The 15407-nt window shown below is 42.7% G+C and overlaps 1 protein-coding gene across 3 annotated transcripts; it reads left to right on the top strand.

Moving 5' to 3' along the window:
• The first annotated feature begins 7080 nt into the window (after positions 1 to 7080).
• On the top strand, positions 7081 to 15233 carry PPP1R3G (protein phosphatase 1 regulatory subunit 3G). 3 transcript variants are annotated; one of them, XM_054058829.1, is made up of 2 exons: positions 7081 to 10484; positions 13597 to 15233. In XM_054058829.1, exon 1 carries the CDS (start codon positions 8041 to 8043, stop codon positions 8923 to 8925), a length of 885 nt encoding a protein of 294 aa, XP_053914804.1. In that variant the 5' UTR covers positions 7081 to 8040; the 3' UTR covers positions 8926 to 10484; positions 13597 to 15233. The 3 variants fall into 3 exon arrangements, with proteins under 3 accessions (XP_053914804.1, XP_053914805.1, XP_053914806.1); XM_054058830.1 differs by having other exon boundaries at positions 7081 to 9817; positions 9981 to 15233; XM_054058831.1 differs by lacking the exon at positions 13597 to 15233 and having other exon boundaries at positions 7081 to 9068; positions 9557 to 9694.
• Positions 15234 to 15407: the final 174 nt, after the last annotated feature.

The following is a 15407-nucleotide window of genomic DNA, read 5'->3' on the forward strand; positions in this document are numbered from 1 at the left end:
TTGCTTAAACTAACTTGGTTACCTATTGCATGTTCCCACCCTCAGAACCCAAGCAGCAGATTTCTGAGGTACTGAACACTTACAGTTCTAGCTGAAATAAAAATGAGCAATGCTCTGAACCTCTGTAAAATCTTAAATACTGATAAGCAACCTCAAAAGTCAAGTTACACACTTCCAAAGTGAGCACTTAGAATAAATCAGCACTTTTTACCTTTATCTTTCTGGAGCTCAGCTCTCTAATGGTAAAATCAGGAATATGTAATCTTATAGTAACATACTGTTTCTGAAGGTGTTGGAAGATATCATGGTGCTGAGCACTATGGAGGATCCTGTGAGGAAATCCGATCACATCTCCAAAGCAGGACTGGAATACTGCTCAATAAACAAGGCCTGCAGCTACACATTGAGCAATGCAGAGAAAAACAATGACACCACCACTGAGTAGCCTTCTGTCTTGTGTGCTTAATGAGCAATCCTGCAGGGGGAAAAAAGGCCTAAGAATGCATAATTAAGGGATGTAACCTAAATGGTACACTGAAAAAGGCTGCATTATGGTGACAAAGTCAATGTGACTTGGGGCAATTTCTGACATACTGGTGCTCAAATCTGTATTCTCAACATTCTTTTAACATAAGATTTTTTTTTTTGTGTGTTAGTAATGAATACTAAGCTCTGCTCTACTCTTCAGAAAAAAAGTAACCATTTGATGAAATGCAGCATATATCCCCACTGAAATGTGGGCACTACAAAAGAGTAAACAAAGTATATTTTATTCCCCTGAGTTTGCAGGACAAGGTTTAGCTGTGTTTGAGATTGTTGTTGTTTAGCACAAACTTTGGCTAGGCTGCTGGGACTGGTCTTTGAAGAAATTACCATGAGTTCTTCATTAAGCAGTATCAGACATGAGTTTTTACATGAAACTAGGCATAGACCTTTAGTCGCTAAATCAAGTATTATTTTGCCCATTAGTTTTAGAATTTATCATGCTTATAACATTTTATAACATCAGCTTGGGGGAAGGTATGTCCAAATCCTGCTAAGCAGTGACTTCGCTGAAATTACTTAGATGGTGCATCTACACAGGTATTTACAATCAAATCCTTGCTAAAATAATTTGTAGGCTTAGGTCGAAATATTTTACTTGACCATCAGCATCACTCCAGTTCATTCAGCAATTCTTTGCAAATATCCAGTTCAGGTATTGGTCAGCTTGATCTTTGTTTTACCTAAGCCTTTCTATGCATCCAGGTTCCTCTACTGCATCTGTCAATGCATTCAAGCACTCTACCATTTTCACAGTGCAGGCAACACAAGCATAGTGGAGACAGAGAATAAGAAAACAGCTTCCTAAAATGTATTATTACACGAAAAAGTGATTAAAGTATCTGCTTTAGTTCTCATAATAAGACATTGCAAATCTGTTGCAGCTAGAACAGTGCAAGACTTTTGAAGACAAGAAATACTGTCTTTTCAAACAAAATTGCCATTTGTTCACTGAAGTAAGTCTCTTATAAAAACAAGTAACTGACAAATGGCTTGTTTCCTTACTGTGAAATACAGCAAAATTTTAATACCTCTGTAAACTTTCCATAAACTTTTATATGACGAGTTGCAACCCTGACTTCACATCACGCTCCTCCTTCATCCTCTAACTAATCTTTCCTGCCTTCTCTTGCCTGCACGCCAGGCTCCAGGAGGTCACCTCTTGAAGTGTGCTAACACACTCTTTTTATTTTTGTTAGATGATCTATTCCTGTCTTAGATTAATACCCTGACAGGATCCTGTGTGCCTTGTATTGAAAGGCTTCAGCTCTGGTTTGCTTGAAACTGAAGTCATGATTTTAAAGTGTTTTCTGATTTTAAAGTGTTAGACTATGCTTGTTCAGTTTGAAGGACAGGTACTTCAGGTTTTTATTTTGTTGCTGTAGAAGAATGTATTTGCACTTGAACGAAATTTAAAAGTAATTATGAGCACCCACGCCACCAGATGGAGCATTTTTTCTGCCTTTCCTTCTGATGGTGCTGAAGCTGTGGGACCGAATTCGATGAGACTGTGGAACATAACTGTATTTATAGTCAATGAAATAGAAAGCTCTCCTTTTTTTTTTTTTTTTTTTATTTTTTACTTCTGGTGATGCAGGACTGAGCATTCCTTCATTCATACATGGCTATCTCAGTGATTTTTATTTGTATACCATTGATGATAGCTACTATTGTGCCAGTGCTTTGCTTTTGCAACTTTAGGCTGTCATGCAGTCCTGTTTCTTGTTCACGCACTTCTGAGTTTTCAAGTATAGGCTTACTTGTTAGAATGGTACTATCATGTATTTCTGCACTTACTTTTACTTTTTCTTACTGTAAAAACTATTAACATTCTTTAGAAATGCAAGTATCTGTTCAGATCACTACATGATCTATTTTATTCACTGAAATTCAGCTCTGAAGTCTTCTTTTTGTGCTTTCAGCAGTAATATGTTGTGTCATAAGATACCTAGTTTCTGTATATATATATATATACACACACACACATACATCAGCTGAAGCTATGATATTCACGAGTCACGAGAATCAATATAAATGACTGCGATAAACATTCTCTTACACAATATACTCTATCAGGTACCTGTTTTGCTATCCACTGTCATAGCTTAGCAATTGAGAACAAACTGTAACTGAGGCAGTCCTGGGGAACTGCAAAGAGACAGGGTTGAATTTATTCCTTTTTAGACAGTTTGAAAAACTACACATTCAAGCAAACAATTTTTAATGTAGGATTTATAGAGCGAGATTACTTGGAAAGCATAGTCCCCCTGTTTTAACCCAAGTGAAAGAAATGAGAGTGACGTACAACTTACCTGGCTGTGATAGTTGGACTGAAAAGGTTGTCCTGCATTTGCCAGGAGTTATTAGAACAGCATATATTGCACAACTGTCTTTTCCCCAAAGACAGTGAGGTATCTGATTTGATGAGGTCAGGTTACCATTCAGTTATGCCACATCAAACATGACTCTAAAGATCAGCACAGGCTTCACCAGTTGATGTCATGAAGGTCCTTCTGACCAGCTGGCCAATTCTGTTGTCCTCTGAGAGTCCAAATGGGTTCATGCCACTATTGATTTTGACTGAGCTACACGCATTGCTGCTTGTGACAAACACAGAAATACAAACCAGAATTAATGTGGGTACAAGTTCCATTCGTTTTCCATTTTCACATCTCATTTCCAATGGGCAAAACCCTAATGTCTTAGAGGGAAAAAGGGGAAAAAAATTCTAATGCTTCGGACATCAAATGTTCATGTGCTAACAACTCAAAAAGCTGGTTCAGAGATGTGTTGTTTTGTCATTTATGTTTTATATACTTCCTAGGAATTCATTTTGAAGGGTACCTCAAGCATTTGGAATTTTGTAGTGTCCTTAGTCAAGAGGTAAACACATCTTCTGTCTGAATAAATTTCCCTACAGATCTTTAAGGAGACAATGGGTTTTGCTTTTCAGAGGCAGTCTGCTAGGTGGCAGGGCAGAAGCAAAATCCAGAATTTTAGGACAGACAACAAGAAAAAACCCATTACTATGTTAATAGCCCAGCAACATTTTTGGGGAGTAGAATTCCCTTTATATGAAACTATTCTGGATAAGATGGAGCTTCTTTCTCACTGAAGTCCAAAGCAATATAATAGCATAATGTAGGGCAAGAATTTGATCCAAATTATATATTTCCTGGATTGCTAAATAAAAAACATATGTATAAACGTAGAGGCTTTATATGCGAGCACCTGGATCCTAATGTTCATCAGAAACCTTTGGAAGAGATGTGGTTCTGCAGCTTTCTGGAGATACACTTTAAAAAAAACCCAAAAACCAAAAACAAACAAAAAACAGACTTGAGAAAGCAAACCATGGATCACTTAGCAGTGATTTGTGCATTCATTTTTTTTAAATGTCATTCAGTAACCATCTTAGGACTCGGATGCTCTTGCAAGATGTGTGTGTGTTAAAGGCAGACTGGGAACAAGGTGAGCAGTTGGGAAACAGGGAGAGGGGAAATGAAAGAAGTTGCTGTGTTGGTCCTGTGTGTAGTTTATGACCTTAAAATGACTGGACAAAGCTCAGGGAATACAAAAAGACTCCTGACTGTGAATCTGCTGTCTCTTGCTAGGAAATCCCTCTGCTTTTATCTCAGCATTTTCTTTAATAACAAATGTAAATAGTACTTAGACATCCAAGACCCGCATTGCCCTTTTCTTTGAAGTGAATCCACTTTGAAATACTTAAGAGACAACACTGAATGCCTTCCTAACTAATGTCCACTGGCATAGTGTTTCACATGGGTGAAGACCCGTTGTAAAGGTTTATCTGTTTTTAGGTTATTGCCTTTCAAAATGGTACCCGCTGATTATCATTAAAAACTTAAAAGACTTCCCTTATTTAATTGCCTTATTTCGGTTCTTTCCATGCAGTGCAGATTCCTGATTTTGCTTAATTTCTGTAAACAGTAGCCCTTTTTGCAGGCCTGTCTCGCAGAGATATGTAATATGTAAGAAATGTATATTAATTGCTACAACATTACTTAACGCTTGTCAATATTTACAGTAAGTTTCTCTTTCTGCTGTCCCTTATTTTGCTGGAACGTTTCACATTCTTCTGTAATTTCTAGCAGCCCAAATGGTTTTGCCTTATCAGCAAATGGCACGGTTTTTCCCTTTCCTGCCTAAAACATTTCTCAGTGATTTGGCAAGCTGAGGAAGCATGCATTACTGGAATAAACACAACATGAGGAAGTAAGTGCTGTTTTCTTGTTTTCTTCATTTCTGTTTTCCTCACCATGAAATAGATATTACTTTGAGAAGGTAAAGTGGTTTATTTTGTCTAAGGACTCTTGACAATATTGTGAGTGCTAGGCACTGTTACCTACACATCATATGTTAATTTTTCTTCTTTCCAGCTTGGTAATTTGAGGTTCCCCAAGCCTTGAATGGTGGGGCCATGAGATCTCATTTCCAAGCACAGGGAAGGAATCCCCTCCATTGCAACCTGCTTGGTCAAAGTGAATGCTAACAGCAGAGTGGCCAAACATTGCCATCCGTGGCTTTATTCCCTATCAGCAGGTCGGGAATGATGATGAAAGCAAGTGAAACCAGTGCCTTCCCTGCCAACAGTCATGTGCTTGGAAGACCATTTTCCCCTTCTTCTTGTGTTGCACCGCAGACCTCAGCTGAGTAAGTCAGGAGCGTATTCTGCGGTTCAGTACCATTAAATTAAAGCTGCTTAGTACACTGACCTTAAAGGCTGGCACCGCATCTCACTTGGACCAGAGTCAGCAAAGGCAAAGGAACACTCCTGTGAAGAGTTCAGCCTGGCGAACGTGGCAGCTTGCAGCAGAGCAGTGGCGCAGAGCACTTGATGGCAAACTGGCATTTGTCATGTTTTCCATTAGCACAGTCGGTGCCAGGGAGAACGCTTGTCCTTTGTTTCTCGCCTTGCAGTGCTCTGAACTGAAGTACTAACAAATATCAAGTGCATGGCCAGAAGCTACAGGATTCAAATTATTTGGCAGTTCTTAAGTAACTATTCACTGTTCAGCTCTTTGGTCAAGACGCAGTGAGAACATCCTCACGGTGGTGTCTGCTAAGGAAACTGTTTGGTGATGTTTCTGCTGCTTTGACATTCTTCTGTGAGATCCAGGCTGCGCACTCAGTTGAACTGCACTGTATTCACTCCTGTCGGGAGGCTGCTTTTTGGCAACTAAACTGATACTAAAAATAAAACAAACTATGAAAAAACAAAACAACCGTCTGATAAATCTGTGGAGGGAGTGTATTGCTTCAGAAAGTACTGGCTTATTTGCATATTTTCTTTAGAGTTTCTTCCATGCGAAAAAGAAAGGAGGGGAGTTTAATAATCTGGTATTTTTGCAATAATCCATGCAACTCACCCCCAGACAATAGTAGTGGCAAGCATGAAGTATAGAATTAAGTTTAGAAAATCCTCAGATATGGATCTCACCATACTAATAACAGTATCTTATTATGAGGATGCTGTTTACTACATCGTGTTGAGAAAATGAAACTGAGGATTCTAATTATCTTTCTTTGCTTAAAAGGTAAAGACTGGATTTTGGTTTTCTTGCTTTTTTTTTTTTTTTTTTTTTTTTTTTTTTTGTTATTAAGTGGAGACTTTGAAGACATTTTGACCTTGCATGTGCATATGTGGCTCTGAGCCTTTGGACTTGTTTTTCCACAAGCAAATTACTGTCAGTACCAAGTGTGGGTAAAATATCCTTTGTGTTGGGAAGTAGATCAGGTTGCTCAAAGTCCCATCCAAACCTGATCTTAAATAGTAAAGAGAATTGCTTAAGAAACACATCATGCTTTAAAAAGTGAACGCCTTTGGTGTTCTGATACCTTTGGGGTTTTCTTCTCAAGTTCAGGTCTGACCGCTTTTCCCTGCAGTTAGGGTGAGTGGAAACTGGGTTTAAAACGTAAGAGCCAGGGGGTCTCACAGCCTGGCAGCCGCAGGACATGCACACCTGATGATGGGCACGGCTGCAGGACTGGACCCTGTGCCACTTATGCCCAGGCAGACAGGGAGTGGAGGCTCAGCTGGGTGCTCGGTTCCCCTCCACCTGCCCATCCCGGGGGCACAGCTGCTGGTCCTGTGTGATGCTGGGCCATGTCCTACTAATCCTGACCCTCATCAGGGTATCTCACGATGGGTGGAAGCTTAAATAACGATGAAAATAAAGAATTATAAAACCAATGAAGCATGCTTCGGCAGCCCATGACCATGAATTTTCCCCTAGCCTGACAACAGTCTGCCCAGGGAAGCTGTTGAGTCCTCATCTCAGGAGGTGTTTAAAAGATGGGTAGATGAGGTGCTCAGGGATATGGCTTAGAAGTGCTGTACAGGTATGGTTGGATTCGATGATCTCAAAGGTCATAGAATAATAGAACTGCTAGGTTGGAAAAGACCTTTGAGATCATCAAGCCCAACCGTACCTGTCTACTACTAAATCATATCCGTAAGCACCTCATCTACCCATCTTTTCAATACCTTCAGGTGCAGTGACTAAATCATATGACTGAGCACTTCATCCACCCATCTGTTAAACAGCTCCAGGGATGGGGACTTGACCACCTCCCTGTTCCACTGCTTGATAACCCTTTCAGTGAAGAATTTTTTCCTAATGTCAAATCTAAACCTCTCCTGGTGCAACTTGAGGCCATTCCCACTTGTCCTATCACTTGGGAGAAGTGATCAGCACCCGCCTCGCTACAACCTCCTTGAATCATAGAATCATAGAATAGTTAGGGTTGGAAGGGACCTTAAAGATCATCCAGTTCCAAACCCCTGCCATGAGCAGGGACACGTCCCACTGGATCAGGTTGCTCAAAGCCCCATCCAACCTGGCAGCCATAGACAGTGATCAGATCTTTACGGCCCAAAGGATTTTGGGATGATGTGACCCCAGGGGATGCAGAGGCAAGATGTGGAGTAAGGATGCAGAGGGTGATACGGAGAGGGGATGTGGAGGGGGGATCATAGAATAGTTTGGGTTGGAAGGGACCTCAGAGATCATCCAGTTCCAACCCCCCTGCTATGGGCAGGGACACCTCCCACTAGATCAGGCTGCCCAAGGCCCCATCCAACCTGGCCTTGAACACTTCCAGGGATTCTCAACTGATGCAGCATAACTTCATTCTTTTAATTTCTGACCATACTATATACATGTTGGTAAGCCAGCTTGTGGACAGATTTAGAATCATAGAATCACGGAATGGTTTGGGATGTGGAGAGGCATGTGGAAGGTGGAAGAGGAGTGGGGATGAGGAGAGGGGATGTGGAGGGGGGGATCATAGAATCATAGAATAGTTTGGGTTGGAAGGGACCTTAAAGATCATCTAGTTTCAACCCCCTGCGATGCAGAGTGGGATGCGGAGGGAGGATGTAGAGGGCGATGAGGAAGGAGGCTGCGGAGAGGGGCTGCGGAGGGGGGATGCAGAGAGGATGGAGGAGGATGCGGAGTGGGATGCGGAGAGAGGATGGAGGAGGATGCGGAGGGAGGATGCGGAGGGAGATGCCCGCAGGCACAGCGCTCCCTCGCCTCCCCCCTCCCTCGCCCACCCAGCGGGCGGAGGACGTGCGCGCGCTCCCGTCCCGTCGCGGCGGGTCCCGCCCCTCCCGCAGCCCGCGGGGAGGCTCCGGGGTGGGGGGGCGCTCCCCGCCCGGTCCCGCGCCGGGGGCTTCGGATAAAGCCGTGCCGTCCCGGGCTGCCGGCACCGGGGCGCCCCGGCATGGCGAGCCCCGCACACCCGCGGCGGGAGGAGGAGGAGGAGGAGGGAGAGGAGGAGGAGGAGGAGGAAGAGGAGGAGGAAGGCGCGGCGGCGGGCGAAGGCTGCTGCGGGAAGTGCAAGAAGCGGGTGCAGTTCGCCGACTCGCTGGGGCTGAGCCTGGCCAGCGTGAAGCACTTCAGCGAGGCGGAGGAGCCGCTGCGGCGCCCGCAGAGCCCGCCCGGCGGGGTCCCCGCTTCGGCGCTGCCCGAGCCGCCCGAGCTGCCCGATCCCAGCGCCGAGCGGCTGCGGCGCCAGCGCGTCTGCCTGGGGCGGCCGCCCGCGCCCCCCGAGCTGCGCGGCACCGTGCGGGTGCTGGGCTGCCCCGGCGCCAAGGAGGTCACGGTGCGATACACCTTCAACGAGTGGCTCTCTTTCGTCGACGTCCCCGCCCGCCCGCTGCCCCCCGTCCCCGGGGCGGCTCCGGACCCGCTGGCCGAGCGCTTCGGCTTCGCGCTCTGCGTCCCGCCCGGCCTCGGCGAGGGCTGCGCGCTCCACTTCGCCATCCGCTACCGCAGCGCCCAGGGCGAGTTCTGGGACAACAACGGCGGCCGCAACTACACGGTGCGGTGCTGCCCCGCCGCCCCCCGCCGCTGAGAACCCCGCCGCCCCCCTGGCTGCCGCTCCCCGGGTGATGCTGCGCGGGATCGCTTTGCCGTGGCTCGTGGGATCCATTTGGTTTGAGAGGACGAGGAGACTGAGTGGTGTGGGCTTTCCCCCGCTTGAAGTGAACTTTTGAGGTCTTGATTTGGGCTTGGCGTCACTCACCCGAGTAGTCAGAGATGCATGGAGCACTTGTGTGAAAACTTAACTGCGTGTTCTCCACAGAATTTAACTTAGCATCCCAGCTTTCCCTTTCTCGCATCCGCGTTCTCCACAGATTTAACCTAGCATCCCAGTTTTCCCATTCTCGCATCCATATTCTCCACAGAACTAACTTAGCGTCCCAGTTTTTCCATTCTTGCATTCTTGTTCTCCACAGAACTAACTTAGTGTCCCAGTTTTCCTGCTCTCGCATCCGTATTCTCCACAGAATTTAACTTAGGATCCCAGGTTTCCCATTCTCGCATCCATGTTCTCCACAGAATTTAACTCAGCATCCCCGTTTTCCTGTTCTCGCATCCGTGTTCTCCACGGAATTAACTTAGCATCCCAGTTTTCCCGTTCTCGCATTCATTTCAGAGACATAGCACTGCGACAGCGATGGTGTGCTTTGTTATTTCTTTAGTTCAATGGACTCCATAACGATACAGTTCACTGTTGGGAGCACCTGTCAAACTCAGCCCACCTTTGCCGTGCCCGTTGCAGCTCTGATCAACAGGCAGTTGGATTGAGGATGGATCTGGTCCTGGACTGGGTGGCTCTGTGTTTTGTCATTCAGCACACTTGGATACTGCTCCCCGCCTTCCCCAGGCTCGTGCGTAGATTCCGTCTGGCTAATAGCAGCCAACAGGGACTTCTGCAGAACATTTTTGCTTAAAATAGACTGGTGAGTTCCTTCCACACAATGGACAGTTATGAAACCGGGACAAAGGAGGAGTTAAAATATTTGCTGATGCCAGGTTTATCAAGGGAACTTTGGTAACACCTTTGAGTAATGCACTGTAAAGTGAAAGATGGTGTCTGTCTCACACACAGTTCTGTATTTTCAGATCTGATATTTGGATGACCTTCTCACTGAGGAGTGACAATGCGATACAGAGAGGGTGTCGTCAGTAACGGATGAAAAAAACCAAGTGCCTTAGTTCAGCTCTCCTTGTGTTACATTTTGCACCACATTTCTCAATTATTTATAATTTATTCAGCTTATTTTGCTACATATTTTTCAATATTTGTATGTTGTCGGGAAAGCGGTTTACTGAGCACACCGTTGGACTGTTCTATAGTCTTCACTCTTGCATTGCAAGCCTAGAGGTTGACTACGACGGGTGTCCCAAGTCCTGAAATTAAGCAAAAGGTACCAATGAAAATGGGTTTGTAAGAATAAAAAAAGCTTTAAAAAAAAGTTAAAAAGCTCACCATTCAAATCTTTTTTTTTCTATATAGCAAAACGTAACAGGATACTTCCTGGTTTTGCAAGCTGGCGGTGCCGCTACCCTGACGTGTGCGGAGCAGAGGGCATCGAGGGGATTGTGAGTGTGCCTCACGATAACCAGGTGTGTTGCTGGTCCGTAAGGGGCATTTAGGGCTGTGGCCAAAAATGGCTGTTGTCCTGAGAGCCACAGGGCAAATCGTCCTGCAAGTATGTGACGGGCCCGTAAGCTCTTGTAATAAGCACCTTGCGCAGAGCTGCGATGTGAGAGTGCTTTACTAGCATGGGTGGAAAACGGGCAGGTTCTGGTTGAATTTTGCTCTGGCTCTTCTGTGGCTTTGACTCTGCTTGTTTTCTTCTGATACAGTATCTCAAAATTCGGGTTAGTATTTTTTTAGATAAAAAATAAGTGGAAAATCATAAAAAGGCAGAAAATGTTCTGACACAGATGTATGTTCTTCAGCAAGACCTTGGGCAATTATTTTCCGTTCAAAAACAGAGCATACTATTGAGTTTTCTCAGGTCTTTATTTCCTGTGACGATATAAAACATCTCAAAGCCCACTATAAGCACCATAGAAAAATTTGCATGTCTATAAAATTCCTTATACTTTAAAACAAGTTTTTAGATAACCTGCCTCGTGAGAGAGATGATACAAAATCAGAGATAGAAACACGGGGCTCCCTGGGGAAAAGATAGGGAGCTTCAGACTGAAGTTCCTGCGGTTTTGAAAACATGCACTCTGCTTCTGAAACGCAGCCAGCCCTCCCTCTCCACTAAAACCCCATACATTACCATAGCATGAGAATATGGTCAAATATAAAGAGAGGTTTAATTCCTTCAGAAACCATCTTGCTGTTAGACTAGTACTAATCTCTTTGAAAATACACAGTAAAAGTCCACGCACGCAAGTGGAAAGAAGTTCTTATTGTTGTTCTCCAAGTTACATGTAAACTCTTGCCAAAAGCGTGAAAGGTTTTAAGAAAGAGCAATGAAATCTGCTACTGCCCTACATAAATTTGTTTTAAAACTATCGTGCATTACAGGATTACAGGATATTACACGGAATAATCTGGTATGAATTTGCCTTTATTCAGATAAGTCGTTTCAATGAAATAGCATGCTCTTAAGCTGATACATGTGATACTAACAGCATTAAGATTGATGCTTCATTGAAGTACAATGTAATGTTTGTGGCTTCTGGAGCCTATTCCTTATTCTGTGATTTGTTTATTAATTGCTTCAGAGAAGGAAACTTTGCCAAAAATGGGAGGGGAGAATATAAAGGAGTGGCTGTATTCTGATGGCTGTGCCTGGGCAGAGGTGCAGAGCTGGTACCTTCAAGAATCCCAGCTGGCTGTGCTTCTTGATAGAGGGCTAGAAAGGTTCTCTGGCACATTGTGAACTATGAGTAAGGGGTGTAAGACATCCAATTTCAGAACATGTAACATTTACGTGTTCTCTTCAGACACGTTATGTGAAATTCAAAACACAAGAAACTATTTCCTGAGACTAAACGTTAAAATTCTTTTGAATGATTCAGAAAACCAGTGCCAATCTAAAATCCTGCAAATTGTAATAATTAAAGCACAACAGTTTTTGTGTGTTGATAATAGGTGAAGTGCTGTTATTTAGAATTACTTTTTGTGAATGAAAAGGGCCAACCTCTCTCAGATGAGGATCAAACATACTCCCTTTTTAATAGACAGTCCTTTTCTGAGCTTTTATGATGTTATAGAAGCAGAGATTTCCAAAGCAGGTTTCAAAGACTGCCTACACACAGTTCTCTGTACTTTCATGGATGAGGTTACTGGCAGCTACAGAAATGCCAGACCTTAGCAAAGATTATATTGGGCAGTAGTGTAAAAATCAGATCTGGACCACGCGTGTACTGAACGCCAGCAAACCCACATCAGCAAAGCTGCTGCTCGTGGTCATAGGTTGAGATATGGCATTATTGCAACCTTATTCTCAAATAAATATACTCAAAATGAAGCAGCTAAGTGAAGCACTCTTCTTGCTTGTTTGCATTACTGTTAATGTAGTATTTTATGAAGATTCAGAGCATAACTTTCGGAGGATGTACTCCTAAATGTCCTCCCTCCCCTAACTTAACAGATGATAAATCTTTGCTAGCACTCAGAAAAACTCCAGCTTCAAGATTTTCATTTTATGCATATTTCCATTTTCTCCATGGATTAAGGGCTTATGGGAGAAATGGCTGCCAAGTGGTTTTAAGGTGCATATAAACCCAAAAAGTTTAATGTAGTTGAAACTTTACAGCACGTAACTGTGAAAGACATCAAAGTTAAATCTTCCTTAAGCAATTTTTTTGCCGCTTACACTTACATTTAAATTGAGATTTAAATGATTCAGAAAAGGACTGTGAAGCTAAATTTAGTTTAGTGTCATGAGGAGCTGCAAACTTGCATGCAAACTACTTCTGTTTTATTTAAAACTGGGGCTTTCAGTCAGTACTTGAAAAGCCTGGCTTCTGCTCCCATTGGCTTCCCAGGGATTTGGATCCAGCCCAAAGTACTGCAGGAAGGTAGGGGAAATGATCTAGCTTTAATTGTCTATTCTGTTCAGAGTCTTGTCTAATGGGGTTAGGATAATATGGCACTGTGATGAATGTTCATCTGTCAAAGAGTTCAAAATCTGCTGTCTATGTGTGGCAGTAATTAAATCACCTTAATTGTTTTTCATGATTATTTTCAAGAGAGGGAAAATTACTTGCCTTAGATTAGCATATTGCCAGAGACTGGTATAAATATTTATGGAGTGCACTCTTTCAATAGAAAGCCTGTACATTCTTCACAGGTCTACATAGTTGTCTTACTGCGAACGCAGAAGAACAGTCATTTGAATGCACTACTTACCATCACTTCCCTCTCTTGTAAAGCCTCAGTAGCTATCAGGCTTAACAGTAGAAAAGGTAAGTAGTTTAAAAGAAGCATCCCTCGCAACACACTGATGATACTTCATTTCCCGTGTAAGCTGCAGAATCCTTTGAAGGTGCATTTCTGTAACAGGTTTGACAGTTCCAAATGTTTTCCTCTCACAGCTGTAGAAAATACACAGTGCTGGAAGAATTATTGGTGTCTCTCTCTTTTTTCTTGCTTCCACATAAAGGGCTCATGCACTATTTTTATATTCTAAAATACTGAAAAAAAGAAAAAGTAAGAATGCAAACTCTCGATAAAAGAGCTACACGCCTTCCTTATTTTTTTATAAAGGTCATCAAGAAAAACATACCTAAGAGTATGAAATAATTATGCCTGTGTTAAGAACCGTGGAACAAAGCGATCGGTACATTCTGGACGTGAATAATGCCAGGATTTCACTGTAGAACATTATGGAAAACTCAGGAAAACAGTCAGCGCACAGCTCTTTCATGACTCTGTTGATGTGTACGTATGGTCCTTGCTGGGTGTCTAAGAGATGCGTTTATATAGCATGACGGGAACTATACGTTGAGGTACTTGTGTTTCTCCATGAAATTATTCTTCTGCCTGCTGATATTGGAGAGTGAAAGTAGTGCTTTTAATGCCTGGGAACTTGGTGAAGTTTTATATAGAAATAGTCTTCTAGAAATGTGGCTAGTAAGTTAAAATCCTCCTTGGCCTGTTTCAGCGTTGTATGTAAAGTGTTCACATGCTGCTCTCTTGGGTTGCTTTCCTCCAGGACGGCCACACCTCTTACAGGTGTGGGCATTTTGAAACCGAGCTTTCAGTTGCAGTAAAATCTCCTGAGAAGTTGTAATACGCAAGAGGAATTGCCTGCCCTTTAAATAGTTATGAATATTAAACAAATTGTTGTTAGTTTTCTCTCAAAGTACTGTTTCCAAGTTTATCCTGCAAAAGTCATGGCAAACTTCAGTATATGTAAACATAAAAATGTTTATGTATACTGCTGAGGCTAATAGTTTGCTAACATGTTGGGGTCAGGAAGAGACATTTTTTGCTATAATACAAAAACAAGCTTGTTTTTGCTAAGATATTGCAGCTTTGGATATTTATTGAGCTCCCTTCTATTCTAAGGAAAAAGTATATACTTTTTATAATAGTGGACATTGTACGTAAGTCACAGGATCATTCCTTTGTGTTTTAACTATTCCTGTTGTTTACACTGCTTTGGCAAAATCCAACAAAGCTCCTGACACTGTGCCAAGAGAGAGATTTAATGAGTATTGCAACGTAAACGGAACTGGTTGAGCACAGAAGGTGCAGCTGTAAGAGCCAGCAACTCTGAGGCTGGACCACAGTGCCAGCTCTCCCGTTTGCTGTCTCCATCAGTGACAGGATGCCTAGCCAAGAGTAAAGACAGGGCAAGTGGATACAAACATAATACTAAAGTCTTCCCAACCACCAGCGGTCAGAGAGAGAATCTGGGTGGTAATCTTCAAAGCAGGGGCAGATGGCATAAATTAGGAGAGCAGTGGTGTTGTATCTACCATGTAAAATGTATCTACAATGTAAAAAAGTAGTAAAAATGTTAGTGATGGAGTAGTCACTCTTCACAAATTAGTCCTGCAATATTTATAAGGATGTTTGTTTCCTAGCATACATTCTCAGAACTTGAATTGGTATGCAGTGATTTTTCCAGTAATTTCACCGTTTTAAACAAGGATTTTGCATGCACTGTTTAAGGAACCAAGTTCCTTAGAGTGTAACACTGGCAGCCCTTCCAATCCTGTGTCCTCTAAAAGTGCAAGATGTAATTACATTTCTTGTAGTTTGCTGGAAGCTTAAATAGTAATCAAACCTTTCTTACCCTACACTTTCACCATTAACTTAAGTGCACTTAATTATCCAGTTGTGAGTGTGGGGATTTGAATTACAGAATGTAATGTATTTTTACCTATGAGAATAATTAAATTCCATTTTAATAACACATTCACTAAAAGCAATTCATACTGCAATACTTATACACCTAATACGAGGAGAATTATTATGCTATTTGCCTTTTATTTGAAGGTGAGAATGGAGGCTACATTTGCAGTCTCCAGTACTCACATTATCATATTCTGTACATTATATTCCTAATG

This window comes from Cuculus canorus, chromosome 2 (genome assembly GCF_017976375.1).
Source record: "Cuculus canorus isolate bCucCan1 chromosome 2, bCucCan1.pri, whole genome shotgun sequence".
NCBI classification, from domain to species: domain Eukaryota; kingdom Metazoa; phylum Chordata; class Aves; order Cuculiformes; family Cuculidae; genus Cuculus; species Cuculus canorus.